Here is a 14,316-nt window from a genome sequence, read left to right as displayed (position 1 = left end):
TTTTAGGAAAGCGTTTTAGAAAACAATTCAGTGCAACTTTGTTCTTCTCTTTGCTATTCTTTCCTTTTCTCCTCTCTTTTGCAACTCACTGCATAATTACTCCATCCAGACTGAATACCAGATCTGCTTTACTCCAACCCTGTGTCACAATTAAGTATGAGGCCCAGAATGGACATAGTCTATATTCTATATGTGTATATTTTGATTTATTAAAAAAATATTAGTTTAAAGCCCCTTACATAATCAAATCAAGCAATGGCCAACTTCCTTGAGGAAAGGGGATATGACTGCTAATAGAAAAAAAAAATACCATTTGCAAGGAGTAGTTTCAGCACAGGTTCACAGAAACATATGTCTGATGGAAAAGTTTCATGGCTCTATTAAACTTTTATTGCTACTTTAATTGTTTTGTGACTTCATGACTTCGGATCATGAAAGCTATAAATGGAAAAGCTCTGGTGAGTTGAAGCCACCACCTATACCCAACCCCTCCAAGTGCAGGGCATAGTTCCCCTGTTGGTGGTTGTATCACATAAGCTGATACTTTAAAAACATAATTCATTACTGTTTGTAAAGAATTGTAGGATCCTTTGGAAGGTTTTTAGAAGTGTGAAGTTATGATTTTATATATAAAATGCATGCATTAACAATAGTAACTGAAAAACAAATTCACACTCATTTGTTTTCTTAAATTCTAATTCTTTTGCTCTCTTCCTCTCTCTTGCCCTTTTTTCTGTCTTTCATTTTCTGCTATCCTAGCTCTTGGTGAACTTCCCCCCTCCTCTTTGGCTGGATCTCAGAAATTTGCACAAGGTAATTCAGGTTTCTTTTCCATTTTCATATTTTTCTTGTAAGGACAGGAGAGAGCAGATGCTGGTACTTCATGTTTTTGATGTTCTGTTTTGATCCTCGTTATCATTGATTCCTCCTTAGTCTTTAGAAGTTCTTCCTGACTCAACCCTGTGCTTAAAGTATTTTGAAAGTGCAGTTTCACTTCTCAGTAATACTTATTATTTGTAATAGTTTTCAACAACATCTAAAAGCTCATTAAGACATTAGCTTTCCAAAGAAGAAATGGTTACCGTTCCAATGAGTTTGCACTAGTAGACAATCTGGAGGTGCAAATGATGCGTGTTTTCCTCTTATCCCATGTAACCTTAGGGCTTGATCCTGTAAACACATGCATTATGGGACTTGCATGAATTAGTCCCAGCAATCTTCGTGCCCTAAGGCTTGTCTGTCTTCCTGCTTGTAACTACCACACAGTCACCTTGATTTCTTTGTGTTTCAAGGGTAAAGCCCACAGACATTCTCAGCCATATGGGGTGTGCAAGACTGCCCCCTCCCACAATCAACTGCAGTACAAACCAGATAATTCAATAATTTGGTTTCATCCAGAAAATTGACTTTCCCCCACTTACCTCAGTAAGGACCAAATTCTGAGAGGTTCTGGCAGAACTCCCTCAACTCCAGCTGACTTAACTGGGAATTGCACCTCCCTGGATCAAGCTTCATATGTGTTGCCTCAAATGGGTTTCCTCAAACTTTCCAGTGCTTCCTAAGCTAAATATTCTTAGCCTGCTTGTTAATCCTCTCAAAGATCCCTGTGTTACATACTGGTTAGGTAATCTATGCAAGTTTTAGATCTACCCCCACTTGTATTCTTCTTGTATATAAACTACTGCAGTGAATGTTTCTGGGTTTGGTTTTCAGTTCTCGGCACAGACAGAGTGGAGCAGATGACGAAAACCTACAATGACATTGACATGGTCACACATCTGTTAGCTGAGGTACAGTTATCTCCACTTACTGTTGTATTAATTTGTAGTGAACTAACCGTACATTTGGATACAAGCTTTCCTTCACCCACCTGTCTGCATTGTTTCTCCAATGAGCATCCGTCGTCACTTAGAGGGAGAAAAGGAAATGCCTCTTGCCTTTCAGCTGTTAGACACAATAGCACAGGACACGTCAAACAGCGGGGCATGGGGCATGAGAGCGCCCAGTGAACTGCACCAGCTGAGAAACAAAATAACTTAGCAAAATCGTGCAAATCTAGTGGGAGCCGATGAGGAGGAGGAAGGTAGCAACTTGCTCCTTCCCTTCTCTTCTTTCTGCTACCTCTACTCTGTCCCCTTCATACCTCTCCCATTCCCAGAAGTATGCTCTACTCTAAGGGAAGCTGTGCTTCAAAGACTGTGGAGCTGGTGCTTACAGCTCTTTAAAATGATGCCTCAATAGTGACTGACTGTAAAGTCCCCACATCAAACTACCCAGGACCACAATAAAAAATTCCAGCACCCAAAATTAATTTTTTTTTTTACTGTGCCCCAGTTCTCTGATGTTGCAAAGGATTGTGGGAATAGATGAGTCATGTCAAGAAACCAGAGTGTATTCTAGATCCCAAATGGTTAAAGTTTGAGAAACACTGTACTGGCATGTATTGCTGCAGTAGTTCACTGTCAGTGCAGTTTGAAAAGAGTTGGGGGCACACCCTATATTATTTGGCCTTTGTGAATGAGGCAGAAGCATATTAAATTAATTAGGCTGAATTTAAATTTAGGTTGAATTTAAATATAGCCTGATCAAAAATAAAGATTTTTTTCCTGGTATTTGTGAGCAGCGGGATCGGGACCTGGAGCTAGCAGCTCGGATTGGACAAGCCCTTCTGAAGCGGAACCATGCCCTGACAGAACAAAATGAAGTGCTAGAAGAACAACTAGGACAAGCCTTTGACCAAGTGAGTGATTTTTAAAACAGAGAGATGAGGGATATGTAGGGTAAAGGGTTTTTGTCTTTGTTTTTGTTTTTTTACTGTGTAGAGGCAGGTATTTGCATTTACTCTACAGCCATAGGGGGATCCTTAAAAAAACAAACAAAAAACGTATTTACCTAAACTGAAGTATTCCAGTCAAGTGCATCATTCCAATATCCAACTATGAAAATTCAGTACAGTGGTCATTAAGGGGAATGTGATATGTTGGTTTTGTAAATATAATACATCACACTTAGAATAGTTTTCAAGGAAGTTGAGCTGATCATAATGGTCCCCTCTGACCTTATTATTTCTGAATCGAAGAAACTCAGTGTATGTTTATAAACAATGAGTTCAGTTTCCTACACCCTTGTGAAGTAGGAGGTATTATTCCCATTTTACAGATGACGAAACAGTCAAAGAGATGAAGTGACTTGCTCAGGATCGCAGAAGAAGTCTGTAGCATGAGACCTGGAATCTCTTCCAGATTCTGCCTCCATCTTATGCTTTAAACACAAGCACATCTTTCTTTCCTTGTTTATTCAGTCTCATGTTACCTTTTTTTTCCACTGTTGCTCAAATCCGTCTCACTTGCTGCCATCTCAACAGAGGAACTAATGAAGGATGAAATTGTTACCAAAGTATGACACTTACCAGGGATACCCAGGGCTGTGAGGCACCTTGCTGCCACCAGCCCTTAGTGTGAAGAGGCCTTGTTTGTGCCTCCCTGCGGCCAGCTCCCCAACTCCACTGGCCATCGGCAGCACCGGCACTTGCATCTAGGCCTGGCAGGCCCCCGTGCTGCTCTACAGTTCATCGTTCGATAGTATATGTCAAAATATACAAGGCAAATAGCCTTAAATCAAACCCTAATAAGTTCTGAAGCAGCATTTTCTTTCTTTGCCTGTCTGTACCTTTTGATCATCATCAATGGGAAATATTTTTCTTGGTTCATCTGGGTGCGCTGAAATCATCAGTCAACGCTTAAGTTACAAATAAAAATTGATCCCGCCAAGCCCACTTATAAAACAAAATAGTTACTCACATTCTAGAGCCTCGACTTAATTAACAAGATACTCCCATATCTTGTGGAATATTGCTCACCCAGAATCCTTGCAGCATTTATAGACAGGCTGACTGTGACCATCCTTTCATAAGACAAAGACGCTGTTAGCTTGCATCCTTGGTGATGGATTCTGTGTGTTTCTTCATACCCGCAGATTCAACCCTAACAATTTCCTGTCTTTAGTCATAAACAGGACACCCCTTGCTGTTTTGTTTTCTCCTGTGAATTTCCTCTCAAAGATTTTGCAATCTTTTCTCCTGCCTGTGGCTCAGTATAAAAATAGACCTGCATTGTGAGGCATATGTGACCAGACAGGTAGATAAGTGTCTGTAAGCTCCAACCTGAAAGGAACATGTCCAAACTGTGTCACCTCCTGGTAACCTGCCTTAACTCTGAAACCTTAAGAACATAATTTTCAGTATAGATACATAACTCCTTAAATATTATCTATTCATATATGTATTTTAATGATTATGATGACCGATGGACTACTGGGTCTCCGTAGAGATCTCACTTGCCATCTTTTGATGAGCTATTATGCATATACCTCACCCATGGGATCTCTGTAAAATCCTGTGCACCCCCTGTGTCCACTGATAGTTGGCACTAAGAGGTTGTTGGGTCATGCAAAGGATTATAAACTGTATCAAAAACATTTTCCCCTTGTTGATGTGACCAGTGCATCCCAGGGCCAGATTTTTCAGTGAAATGGGCACAACTGCAAGCACAGATCAGCATACAGATACCAAATATGTGCTCACAACTGACCATATGTATGTTCAAAGACTTAGTTTGTGTATTCACATCAGGTATTTGTACCCAAACTTGGAAGTGCGAGGTTGCACACACCTAACTTCAAAGATATGACCGAGGGGCGGTGGAACAGGGGAGGCCGGGGGGCCAAAGGGCCATGGCCCTCCCACTTTTTTTGAAAGTGGACGGGCCTGGTCTCCTATCTCTCCTCTTCACCCTGAGGCCCCACAGGCCAGGCCAGAAGCTGGAACCCATCTCGGGCTCCCCAGCAAGGCTCCAGCTTCTGGCTTTCATCATATTGGAGTTCATTATAGTTATGTTCCCCTGGCTTTTCGTACATAAATTCTTAGTTCCAGTCTCTTATGACATCATAATTTCACTATCTCTATAGCAGCATAGTCTTCAAAGCTAGACAAAACCTGAATTTCGAGCATAAAAATAAATAAAAATCTTGTCATAATATTTGGGGTTGTTTTTTACCTCAGTTTAAACTGGACCAAGTTTTGTACCAAGAATTCAGAAGCTACATAATATAAAATACTTTACAAAATTAGGTATATTTTTTGTAAACAAATTATCTTTTTAAACATAGGTTAACCAGCTGCAGCATGAACTGTCGAAGAAAGATGAGTTGCTTCGTATTGTTTCAGTTGCTTCTGAGGAAAGTGAGACAGACTCCAGCTGCTCTACACCACTTCGGTTCAATGACTCCTTCAACCTGTCACATGGTCTTTTGCAGCTGGATGTCTTGCAGGACAAACTCAGGGAACTGGAGGAGGAAAACCTGGCTCTCCGATCAAAGGTACACTTCATTTTTAGTATGTGCCATGTAAAATTGCAGGACAGTGTTATAAAAATCCAGCTTCCATGCTCACTGGAGTGATTTCTGTACCTGAGGACTGTAAATACACCATCCCACCCCAGGTCTGCATTCTTCACACTTGGCACTTTACTCTTAGTTGTCTTTAAAGTTCTGTAATATACAGTGTGCAGAGACAATGCTCAGTAACACGGCAGAAGCCAGATGCCCTCACTCTTCTTCCCGCCCTCCCCCCACTATTGGCAGGCACAGGTCATCTCTGCCAGTGTGCAAGGTTGCTACATCCAACTGTTCCCAAATTCCCTGTGGTATGTGATATAATACAGGTTCACCTTTAACTACCCACCCAAATGACATTGGCCTGCAGGACTTGCTGATTTGTATGATCCAATATTGTGTGATGGTTTGTTCTTCTGGTAATACCATTGAGCTGACATCTGACTATGTAGTTACTGTTTGTCAGTCTGTATTCTAGATCAGGAAATTACAGTTTGAAGCCCCAGTAATGCACAGATTTGTGCATGTGTTTCACTTTATGCACATGAGTGATCCCATTCACTTAAATGGGAATACTCTTATCCTTAATTTTTTGCACATGTATACAATTTTTGCAGGATCAAAGCCCAATTTTTAAGAAAAAATATAATGAACTTGGGGTTAGTAGAACTAGAGGATGGGCGTTCAGGAATAGGATCATGGAATTGCTTAGGTTTGTGATGCTCAGTTAAGGGTTATATACTTTTGTTTTGGTGTGCTCCATTATCACTGGTGTGAGCAAAGGATCTTGTTTTACCCCTAGGGCTGTAGTTCCCAACAGGCTTGGGCTTTTGCACCCGAAAACCTAGTCAGGTCACAGAATTTAAGGCCTGGGGCATGTGGGAACTGGGTCTTCTTGCAGGCCTTATTTTTCTCCTTTATATGACTTCCCCTTCATGTACTTAAGCCCTTGACAATCACCAATATTATCTACAAACCTCTCAACTCATTATGAAAGTTGTCATTAATTTCAGATTTAAAATTAGCTCTGTGCCATAGAAACCTATTGCTCTCCCGTAAATTAGTCGCATTAGAAATGCTGAATCATGAAACCAAAATTAACTCAATCCCACCTCCTTTAAAGCAGTCTCTTCTGCTGTCTGGGATTCCCTTCCTGTGGAATGTCTCAAATTTTAAAAGTCCCTGTCAAACTACTGGACTTTGGCAGATGGAGTCCCTGTGATTCTTTGAATAGCTTAGGGAGTCAAAGAACATTTACAGGATTTAAACCAACATTATATCTTTGGCAGTACATAACATGATTTTTAAAATTCCAAGTTGACCCAACCCCTCCATTTAAAATATTAAATCCTTTTAAGAAGTCCTGTGTCAGTACGGGGCTGAAGTTGCATGTATTTTGGAACTGAAATCTTGGTCCTGTGCTGTAAGCACCATGATGGAGGAAAGAGGGGAGAAAAGTCTTCTTTCCTCTAGCCACCTTGTCCCCTGCCTCTTGCTACCTCCTTTTCCCAGACTACTTTGCTTGACTAACAATTGGAGGAAACAGAAGAAGAGCCCTTTGTTGTTTGTGAGAGAGCGATTTGTATTCCACCCGCACTGCTAGGGCATTCTCTTTCTGATTGTCGCTCTGCTCCCTGCAGTATAAGTGTTATGGGTAGCTTGCCATTTCCAAGGTGTGCACCTCAGTGTGTTGCAGCAGCCCAGACAGTGGTGCCCACATCACCAGTAAAAATCCGAGGGCATAGGGTTTTCCAGCTTGACTTGTGGGGAGCTTTCTTCTCATGGGTCAGCAGGTTTGGCCTTCCAGGTGTCGTCCTCTGGAAGCCGTATTCAGTTTGCAGACTTGTTGGTCATGCTGTCCTCTCCTCTCACCCTGCCCCTCAGGCCTGCTGGGTGTGCCAGAGCTGTGAGCCAACTGTGTGTTGGAATCTGCCACATTTCTCTTTTTTTAAGAGTAGGGTTTTGGTACATTCCCAAGCCCTGTTCCATTCTAGCAGACATGGGTAGATTGATGAGAGAGTCACAGCCCTAGGCTGGGGGAAGCTGCAGTTGCAAGTAAAAGTCCTGCTCTTGTCTATGTGGAAGCATGCCTAGTGAAGACAGAAACATCTGGGATTTTAGCTATGATTAGGGTTACAATACCTCCAGGTTTTCCTGGACATGACCTCTTTTTTTATCCTCCGACCCGGTCTGCACTTAACAGTAGATCGGTGCAGCTGTAATCAATGCAGGGGGTGTCGACCCGCTAAATCAATTTTAAAGCACTCTCCAGTCAACTCTGGTAATCCACTGCTCCAAGAAGAGTAAGGGAGGTTGACGGCAGAGCATCTCCCATCGATGCAGCGTGGTGTAGACACCATGGCAAGTCGACCTAAGCTACGTCAACTCCAGTTACGTTATTCACGTAACTGGAGTAGCGTAACTTAGGTCGACTTACCACTGAAGTATAGACAAGCCCTCTGTCTGGGCAGATTTTTCAAATCAGAGGAAATGTCTGGGAAAACAGTCTCTGCGCCCTGCATCCACAGCTGCTGGATCCCGCCCAGCCCGGCCCACCAGGTAAGTAGAGCCACTAAGTGCCTCTCTGCCTGCCCCTCCATGAGGTCTCAGAGCCCTGCTGGGAGGGGTGACAAGGCCAGACCCTGGCTCCCTGCCCTGGGGAGGGGAAGAGGCCTTCAGGGAGGCGCTGGCTGACACTGCATCCCTGGCCTGCACCTGCCACCATGACAGGTAGTGCAACATTGCCCATGACCTCGAGTGCGAGGCCACAGGTACTCCTTCCAACACCCCCCCCAAATACCCCATCCCGGTACACACACCCTTCCAGCACCCCCCAAATACTCCCTCTCAGTACATGCCTCCCCCTCCAGTTCCCCCACCCCCATCCCTGACAGTGTCCTCTGTTTGGCAACTTGAAATGTGGTAACCCTAGCTGCGATGCTCTAGCACAGGGGTGGTTAACCTGCACCTGAGAAGGAGCCAGAATTTACCAATGTACATTGCCAAGAGCCACAGTAATACGCCAGCAGCTCCCCTGCACCTGCCAGCAGCCCTGCTGATCAGCACCTCCCCCTCTTTCCCCATGTCTCTTGGGGGAGGGGAAGGAGCCAGGGCATGGCAGGCTCAGGGAAGGGTGCAGGAAGGAGCGGGGGGTCTTGCGGGAAGGGGTAGTAGTAGGGGCAGGGCCTGTGATAGAGTTAGGAGTTGAGCAATGAGCACCCCCCCACCCCCGGCAAGTTGGAAAGTTGGAGCCTGTAGCTCCAGCCCCGGAGTTGGTGTCTATACGAGGAGCCGCACATTAACTTCTGAAGAGCCGCGTGCAGCTCTGGATCCACAGGTTGGCCACCGCTGCTCTAGCAAGTCACAGCTAAGAGTGTGTGAACTGTGATTTTTTTCAAAGGTTTGTATCTTGGTCAAATATGATCTGACTTTCACAGGGATGGCAAAAGGCCACCACCACCCACTGCTACATTTCAAGCCCCTAGTCCTAAGCATGAGGGCACTAAAGCTTCTCAAAGAAAAGATCCCGAAAATTATTTTTAACTGGAACAAAACAATGTATTTTCCCTAACCTCCTTCTCGGAAATGGCTGGACTATTTTTGCTAAATTTTTCTATTAAATAAATAAACAGCTTGAGGCAGACACCTGGCACTGAAATTTTCAGCCCAAACAGTTGAAATTTGGCCAAGTTATAAGCAAATGGAAATGTTCTTATAATGGGGGAAGTGTCAGGCAACTATAGTAATAAATGGTGCAATGAACCCAGCCTATAATAAAAATATGGCACTTAAAAGAGAGGTTAAATTTTTGCCCTGCCATTTTGCCTGGGCCCTTTTAACTGAGGCTTTTCTATAGTTTTATTCTTATGTAATTTCACCTTTGTCTATTGTAAATATCCTCAGGCATATTGAGCTCCTTGTTAGTTGGCCTGATTTCATGAGAAATGCCAAGATCTATTTATAGTTCATGTGATTATGTTATGTGGAAGTGCTTTTATCTGCAGTTCCCTTTCTCTGAAATAGAAATTACTTGTAATTTCTGTGGGTAAAATGTTTTCTGATGGAAGTATAATTTTTAAGTTGATGTTGTGTCTCTAATTTTCTTGAAGGCTTGTCATCTAAAGACAGAAACCATTACATATGAAGTGAAAGAGCAGGAGCTGGTCAGTGACTGTGTCAAAGAGCTCCGTGAGTATCAAGTTTGTATCTCATAGTAGAAGCAGGGAAAAGGTATTTGATTACCTGGTGCTTAGAATATTTTGGCTATCTCCAGGTTCAGATATGAGTTTCAGAAATCTCCATGAACAGTTTTTCGAGTCTAGCTACTTGACCAGTTCAGAATGATGATTCTGTGTACAAGCACTTATTTCTTTCAGCTTCACTATGGCACTGAGCTTTGGTTTGGAGACCAAAGTATAGCTGTGCAAAAGATAAAAATAGATATTTGCTAAAAATTGAATGCCTCTTGCAGACTTGAGCTCTTAAAAAAGAAAACTAAGCTTAGTGCTCATGAGAGCTGCCAGACAGATTTTCAGTCTCCCTAGATATCAATGTACAGGACACATCTGTGATTCTGAATAGTAAATGACACCTGTTCTTGGGAGTATTAAACTGATCAATATACAGGCTTTTGGATATACCCATTCTAAATGTTCATAGCTCCATGAACACACATGAACTCCCTCTGATATAAATGCATAATAGAGTACTAAAATCAGCTGCATTTGCAGTAAAATCTCTACAAAAATGCTTGCATTCCTTTGCACTTACTTGCAGATATGCAAGTACCCTTGTACAATGCAGATAAACACTCTGATGCAGTTGGGAGTGATATTAACTTTCTTTGGTAATTGGGTAATATGGCAGTTTAAACTGTTATCTGTATTTATTTGATCTATGCTTCTTCCCATATTCACTAGAAAGATGGGCTTATCTTGTGAGACTCTTATTTTGCATAATCCCTATAAAGAACTCTGCCTTGTTGCCAGCTTTTATTTTGGATAGCAGTCAAGTGTTCTGGATTAATGCCCATCTGATTGTCTTAATTGCTTTATTGTATCCTCCTAGAAACTGTGTAACCTCAGCCAGTGGAGGTTGTTGATTCTGTCTTACATACCACTTCACTGTACCACCAGTAAGAGGGATGTAACTCTTGTTTAACTTTATAGAATCCAAAGGTGTGTTAGCCACTTCAGAAACCTATAAAATGGATCTTGCGCCCAAAGAGTTTGTAGTCTACGTAGATGACACACAGAAAAAAAAGGGGGGGAAACACACTACAAAGTTTTTCCTATTTTGCATCTTTTCAACTCTTTCTAGTATATTATTTTTACCTCTAATTTTAAACATAAACTTATCTCCAAACAGCATAGATTTACTGTTATCCCCTTATCTGTTGTAATTTGCCATAAAAATGAATCATGTAACCGAGGTGTAGAAATCCTTATATACAATTAGATAAAAGGAGTACTTGTGGCACCTTAGAGACTAACAAATTTATTAGAGCATACGCTTTCGTGAGCTACAGCTCACTTCATCAGATACATAGAATGGAACCATACAATTAAATGTATCTTGCCTCATGTCCCTGTTACAAGGCTAACTGCATCTCTGTCCCCTTTCTGGTTTCTGGTTATTAAAGATCACCCCCATGTTTTATTTCAAGCTCACATGGGCTGAGCAGGGTTGGGTTTCTCATTCACTGGTTATTGCACCTTTTTAAAGACCCATTTGAGAGTTTAAAGGGTGTGAGCTATGCCCTTTAATGAAGGAGTTGGTAGAAGTTATGAACTATGAACTTCATCTTTATGAACTTTATCTACAGTGATAAAAAAGGTGTGTTTTACCTTTGGCATAACTAATATGCGTTAGCTGTTCCGCTGTAAAAATATAATGGAGACAAGGCACTTTGGTTTTACTGCAAGGTAAACTGGGTGAGATGGCATGAGATTAACCAAAGACATTCAGGGCTCTTGTGTGCTTTTCACCATATTGACAATTCAGAGCTCCTACTGTTGTACATCCTGAATGGATTCTTTAGGAATTTCACTGTCCTTTGACGACTACAGTGTTCACCTTTGCCAAGGGTGTGTCAGGGAATGCTGTGTGCTGAATGTATATTTTACTCTGTTTTTAGGGGAAACACATGCTCAAATTGCCAGAATGACAGAAGAGTTATCAGGAAAGAGTGAAGAGCTGACTCACTATCAGGAAGAGATCTCAACCCTCTTGTCTCAGATTGTTGATCTTCAGCATAAACTCAAAGAGGTATGTGCATGCAGTAGGGCAAGGGGAGGCTGAGGGACAGGCTGCTGTTTTCAGAGTGTGGTTGGTTCAGAGGATGCTCTGGAGAGGAACAACTTTCTGTTTGGTAAAAAAGGAAGAAATAATCTGAACACGCTATTTGCTTTGCTTTTTGTACCTACAGCATGTGATTGAAAAAGAGGAGCTGAAACTTCACCTACAAGCTTCCAAAGATGCCCAGAGACAGCTGACAGGAGAGGTATTGTGGGCTTCTATTTATCCATTTGAAATAGGGTGAGGAAAAAAGGAGCCAGGTGGAGGGAAAGGGGAACAAGGATTTTTTTTTTTTTTTGTTAACTTCCTGGTGGGTAGAGGGTGAAGGAAAAGAACAGAGTATTTCTAATAATTCATCCTGACTGTGTTTACAATCCACGTGAGTCTCAAGGCAAGTAAGGTATATATGGAGAGAAATCTTACTGCTCCAGAAAGTTCTGAGCAGTGGTGAGCTGGAGCCGGTTCGCGCAAACCAGTTTTTAAATTTTGAATCCAGTTTAGAACCGGTTGTTAAAGAATACAAGGAACCAGATAGTGTGCTGTGAAGCAACTAGAAAGCTTTTGAATGCTGTAACAAGAAAACACTTAAGCACATGGTTAACTTTAGGCAATTTTTACTGATCTGGCGGCGCTCCGGGTCTTCGGCGGCACTTCGGCAGCAGGTCTTTCAGTGCCGCCGAAGACCCGGAGTGAATGAAGGAACCGGTTCTTCAGCTTTTGGCAGCTCATCACTGGTTATGAGGACTATATCAAGTGAATGTGCACAGTTCTAGGCTGGGTTGCAGCTTGCTAATTTTTAGGGAAATGCTCTTTGTTCTGTTCTTTGTACAGATAATTACTGCATTGCAACAATATTCATCTGTATGGATTTATCCTGGTGTAAATTCCATTGGTTATTGTAGTACTGTCTTTGCTTCTGTTGCGGACTGCTGGCTGCATTAATGACCACTGTTTTTTATTGCAGCTGCATGAGTTACAGGATCGGAATGCAGAATGTCTAGGGTTGTTGCATGAATTACAAGAAGAAGTGAAGGAGCTGCGCAGCAGAGCCAGCCCTGCTGCACATCTCTGCCGCCCCCAGTCATGTGGGGCATTTCCTTTGGTAATGAATCTTGAGCTTTATCTTAGCATGGTGTATCCATACTGTTACACTGTAGGGCTGTAATACTATCAACAGTCTTTAGTAACATGGAATTACAAGGGCAAAACCAGAGTTGCTTGTTCTTATGAGTAGAATGCCAAAGAAAACAATCCTAGAGCTGTCAGAGGGATGGATTAGATGAGCTAATCTTTTCTATTTCTGATTTCTAAGATCAGAAGTGATCTTTTAACCTCTCCACATTTGGGCCGTTTATTCACTATAAAGAGATTTTTAATATGTACTCTGCATGTTTGTTCTACACTTCCCTTTCCTTACCACCTATCACAAACACGTCACCTTTCTTTCTTTCTTCTCAGAAGTTGATCCCAGTTTTATGTCATGCTGATCACTATAAAATCCAAATGCCTTTCAAGGTTTTTAATTTTTCAACCTGTATCTTATGAACTCAGTCTCTCCACACCTAAATAGTTTAGAGATTAGACTGCTAGCATGTTCTGTCAGTGGAAGTCCCAAAGAAACGTGGTATGGATTGAACTTTTAAATGGCTGTTCTGCTACAAACAGCATGGCAGATTTCAGTAGTTTTCGTGTGGGAAATTCAAGAAATAAGTTCAGCTGGTAAATTTCCCCAAGGCCTTAGTAGCTTGACAGCTTCTCTTTTTAAAAAAAAAAAAAAAAAAAAAACCCGTTCCTGAAAGTAATCACCCTTTTATAATGCACTGCGTTGCTGTGATTTTATCTTCATTATATACTTCCCTGCAATCTCCTTGTAATGAAACTGGTGCTGAACACCAATAGAAATGCATTGCCTTGACATGGTTGTAAATGACCAGTGGAAAACTTAGATTGCAAATGTTGGTTTCTTTTAGATTAATCTTTTTGGGGACCTGTGTCTTTGGCCAGGTCTGCATTAGAAACTTGTGTCAGTATAGTAATATCAGTTAGGTAGGTGATTTAATATTTCTCTGGTGACACTTTTATACTGGCGAAAGCCCTGGTATAGATGCAGTTATACTGCGTAAAACTGTTTTTTTCCATTACAGCTTATTTTGCTTGGGGAACCAATGTAAAGTATGCGTGCAAAAGCACTTTTATGCTAGTATAAACCACATATCCCCTAGGAGAGTATGCTTGTATAGCTATGCCAGCAAACGTTTTCTAGTGTGCGCCTGACCTTTATCTGTGTCCTTTAGGTCGCTATGTAGTGACACTAAATAATAATAATAATGGAGCAGAACATGAGTTTTTTACTGGGTGTCTATTGCCAAACTTGCGGAGGAAAGCATTTGAATGTCAGTTTTATTTTATTTGATTGATTTGTTCCCTACAGAATTCCCTTGCAGCAGAGATTGAGGGGACAATGCGAATGGAGCTGATTCAGGATGAAGAAGCTGCTCCCGGTAAACAAAAGTAAGTTCAGCTTTCACCTTCCCACACGCATCCTCTCTTAACTTTTGCTAGACGTGCCAATGCCAGGGCTAAGACTAATGTCAATGAGGATTGAGTAATTGCTGGGAGCGGGTGAAT

The 14,316-nt window shown here is 41.9% G+C and overlaps 1 protein-coding gene across 7 annotated transcripts in view; it reads left to right on the top strand.

Annotated features, from left to right (window-relative positions):
- Window positions 1-14,316, top strand: part of TRAK2 (trafficking kinesin protein 2) — a 70,807-nt gene that overhangs the window by 47,114 nt on the left and 9,377 nt on the right. For 4 of the 7 annotated variants that reach the window (XM_073306405.1, XM_073306399.1, XM_073306402.1 and 1 more), the window contains 9 exons: window positions 760-813; window positions 1,714-1,790; window positions 2,624-2,740; window positions 5,167-5,376; window positions 9,501-9,579; window positions 11,528-11,658; window positions 11,819-11,893; window positions 12,653-12,790; window positions 14,120-14,199. In XM_073306405.1, coding sequence (XP_073162506.1) covers window positions 1,740-1,790; window positions 2,624-2,740; window positions 5,167-5,376; window positions 9,501-9,579; window positions 11,528-11,658; window positions 11,819-11,893; window positions 12,653-12,790; window positions 14,120-14,199 — 881 coding nt within the window. In that variant the 5' untranslated portion in view covers window positions 760-813; window positions 1,714-1,739. The remainder of the gene's footprint in view (window positions 1-759; window positions 814-1,713; window positions 1,791-2,623; window positions 2,741-5,166; window positions 5,377-9,500; window positions 9,580-11,527; window positions 11,659-11,818; window positions 11,894-12,652; window positions 12,791-14,119; window positions 14,200-14,316) is intronic. The other 3 variants (XM_073306401.1, XM_073306400.1, XM_073306404.1) reach the window with 1 other exon arrangement.

The sequence above is a fragment of the Lepidochelys kempii genome, chromosome 11 (genome assembly GCF_965140285.1).
Source record: "Lepidochelys kempii isolate rLepKem1 chromosome 11, rLepKem1.hap1, whole genome shotgun sequence".
NCBI lineage: Eukaryota > Metazoa > Chordata > Testudines > Cheloniidae > Lepidochelys > Lepidochelys kempii.
The sequence above is the reverse complement of the archived record's forward strand: the minus strand, read 5'-3'. Positions and strand labels throughout refer to the sequence as shown.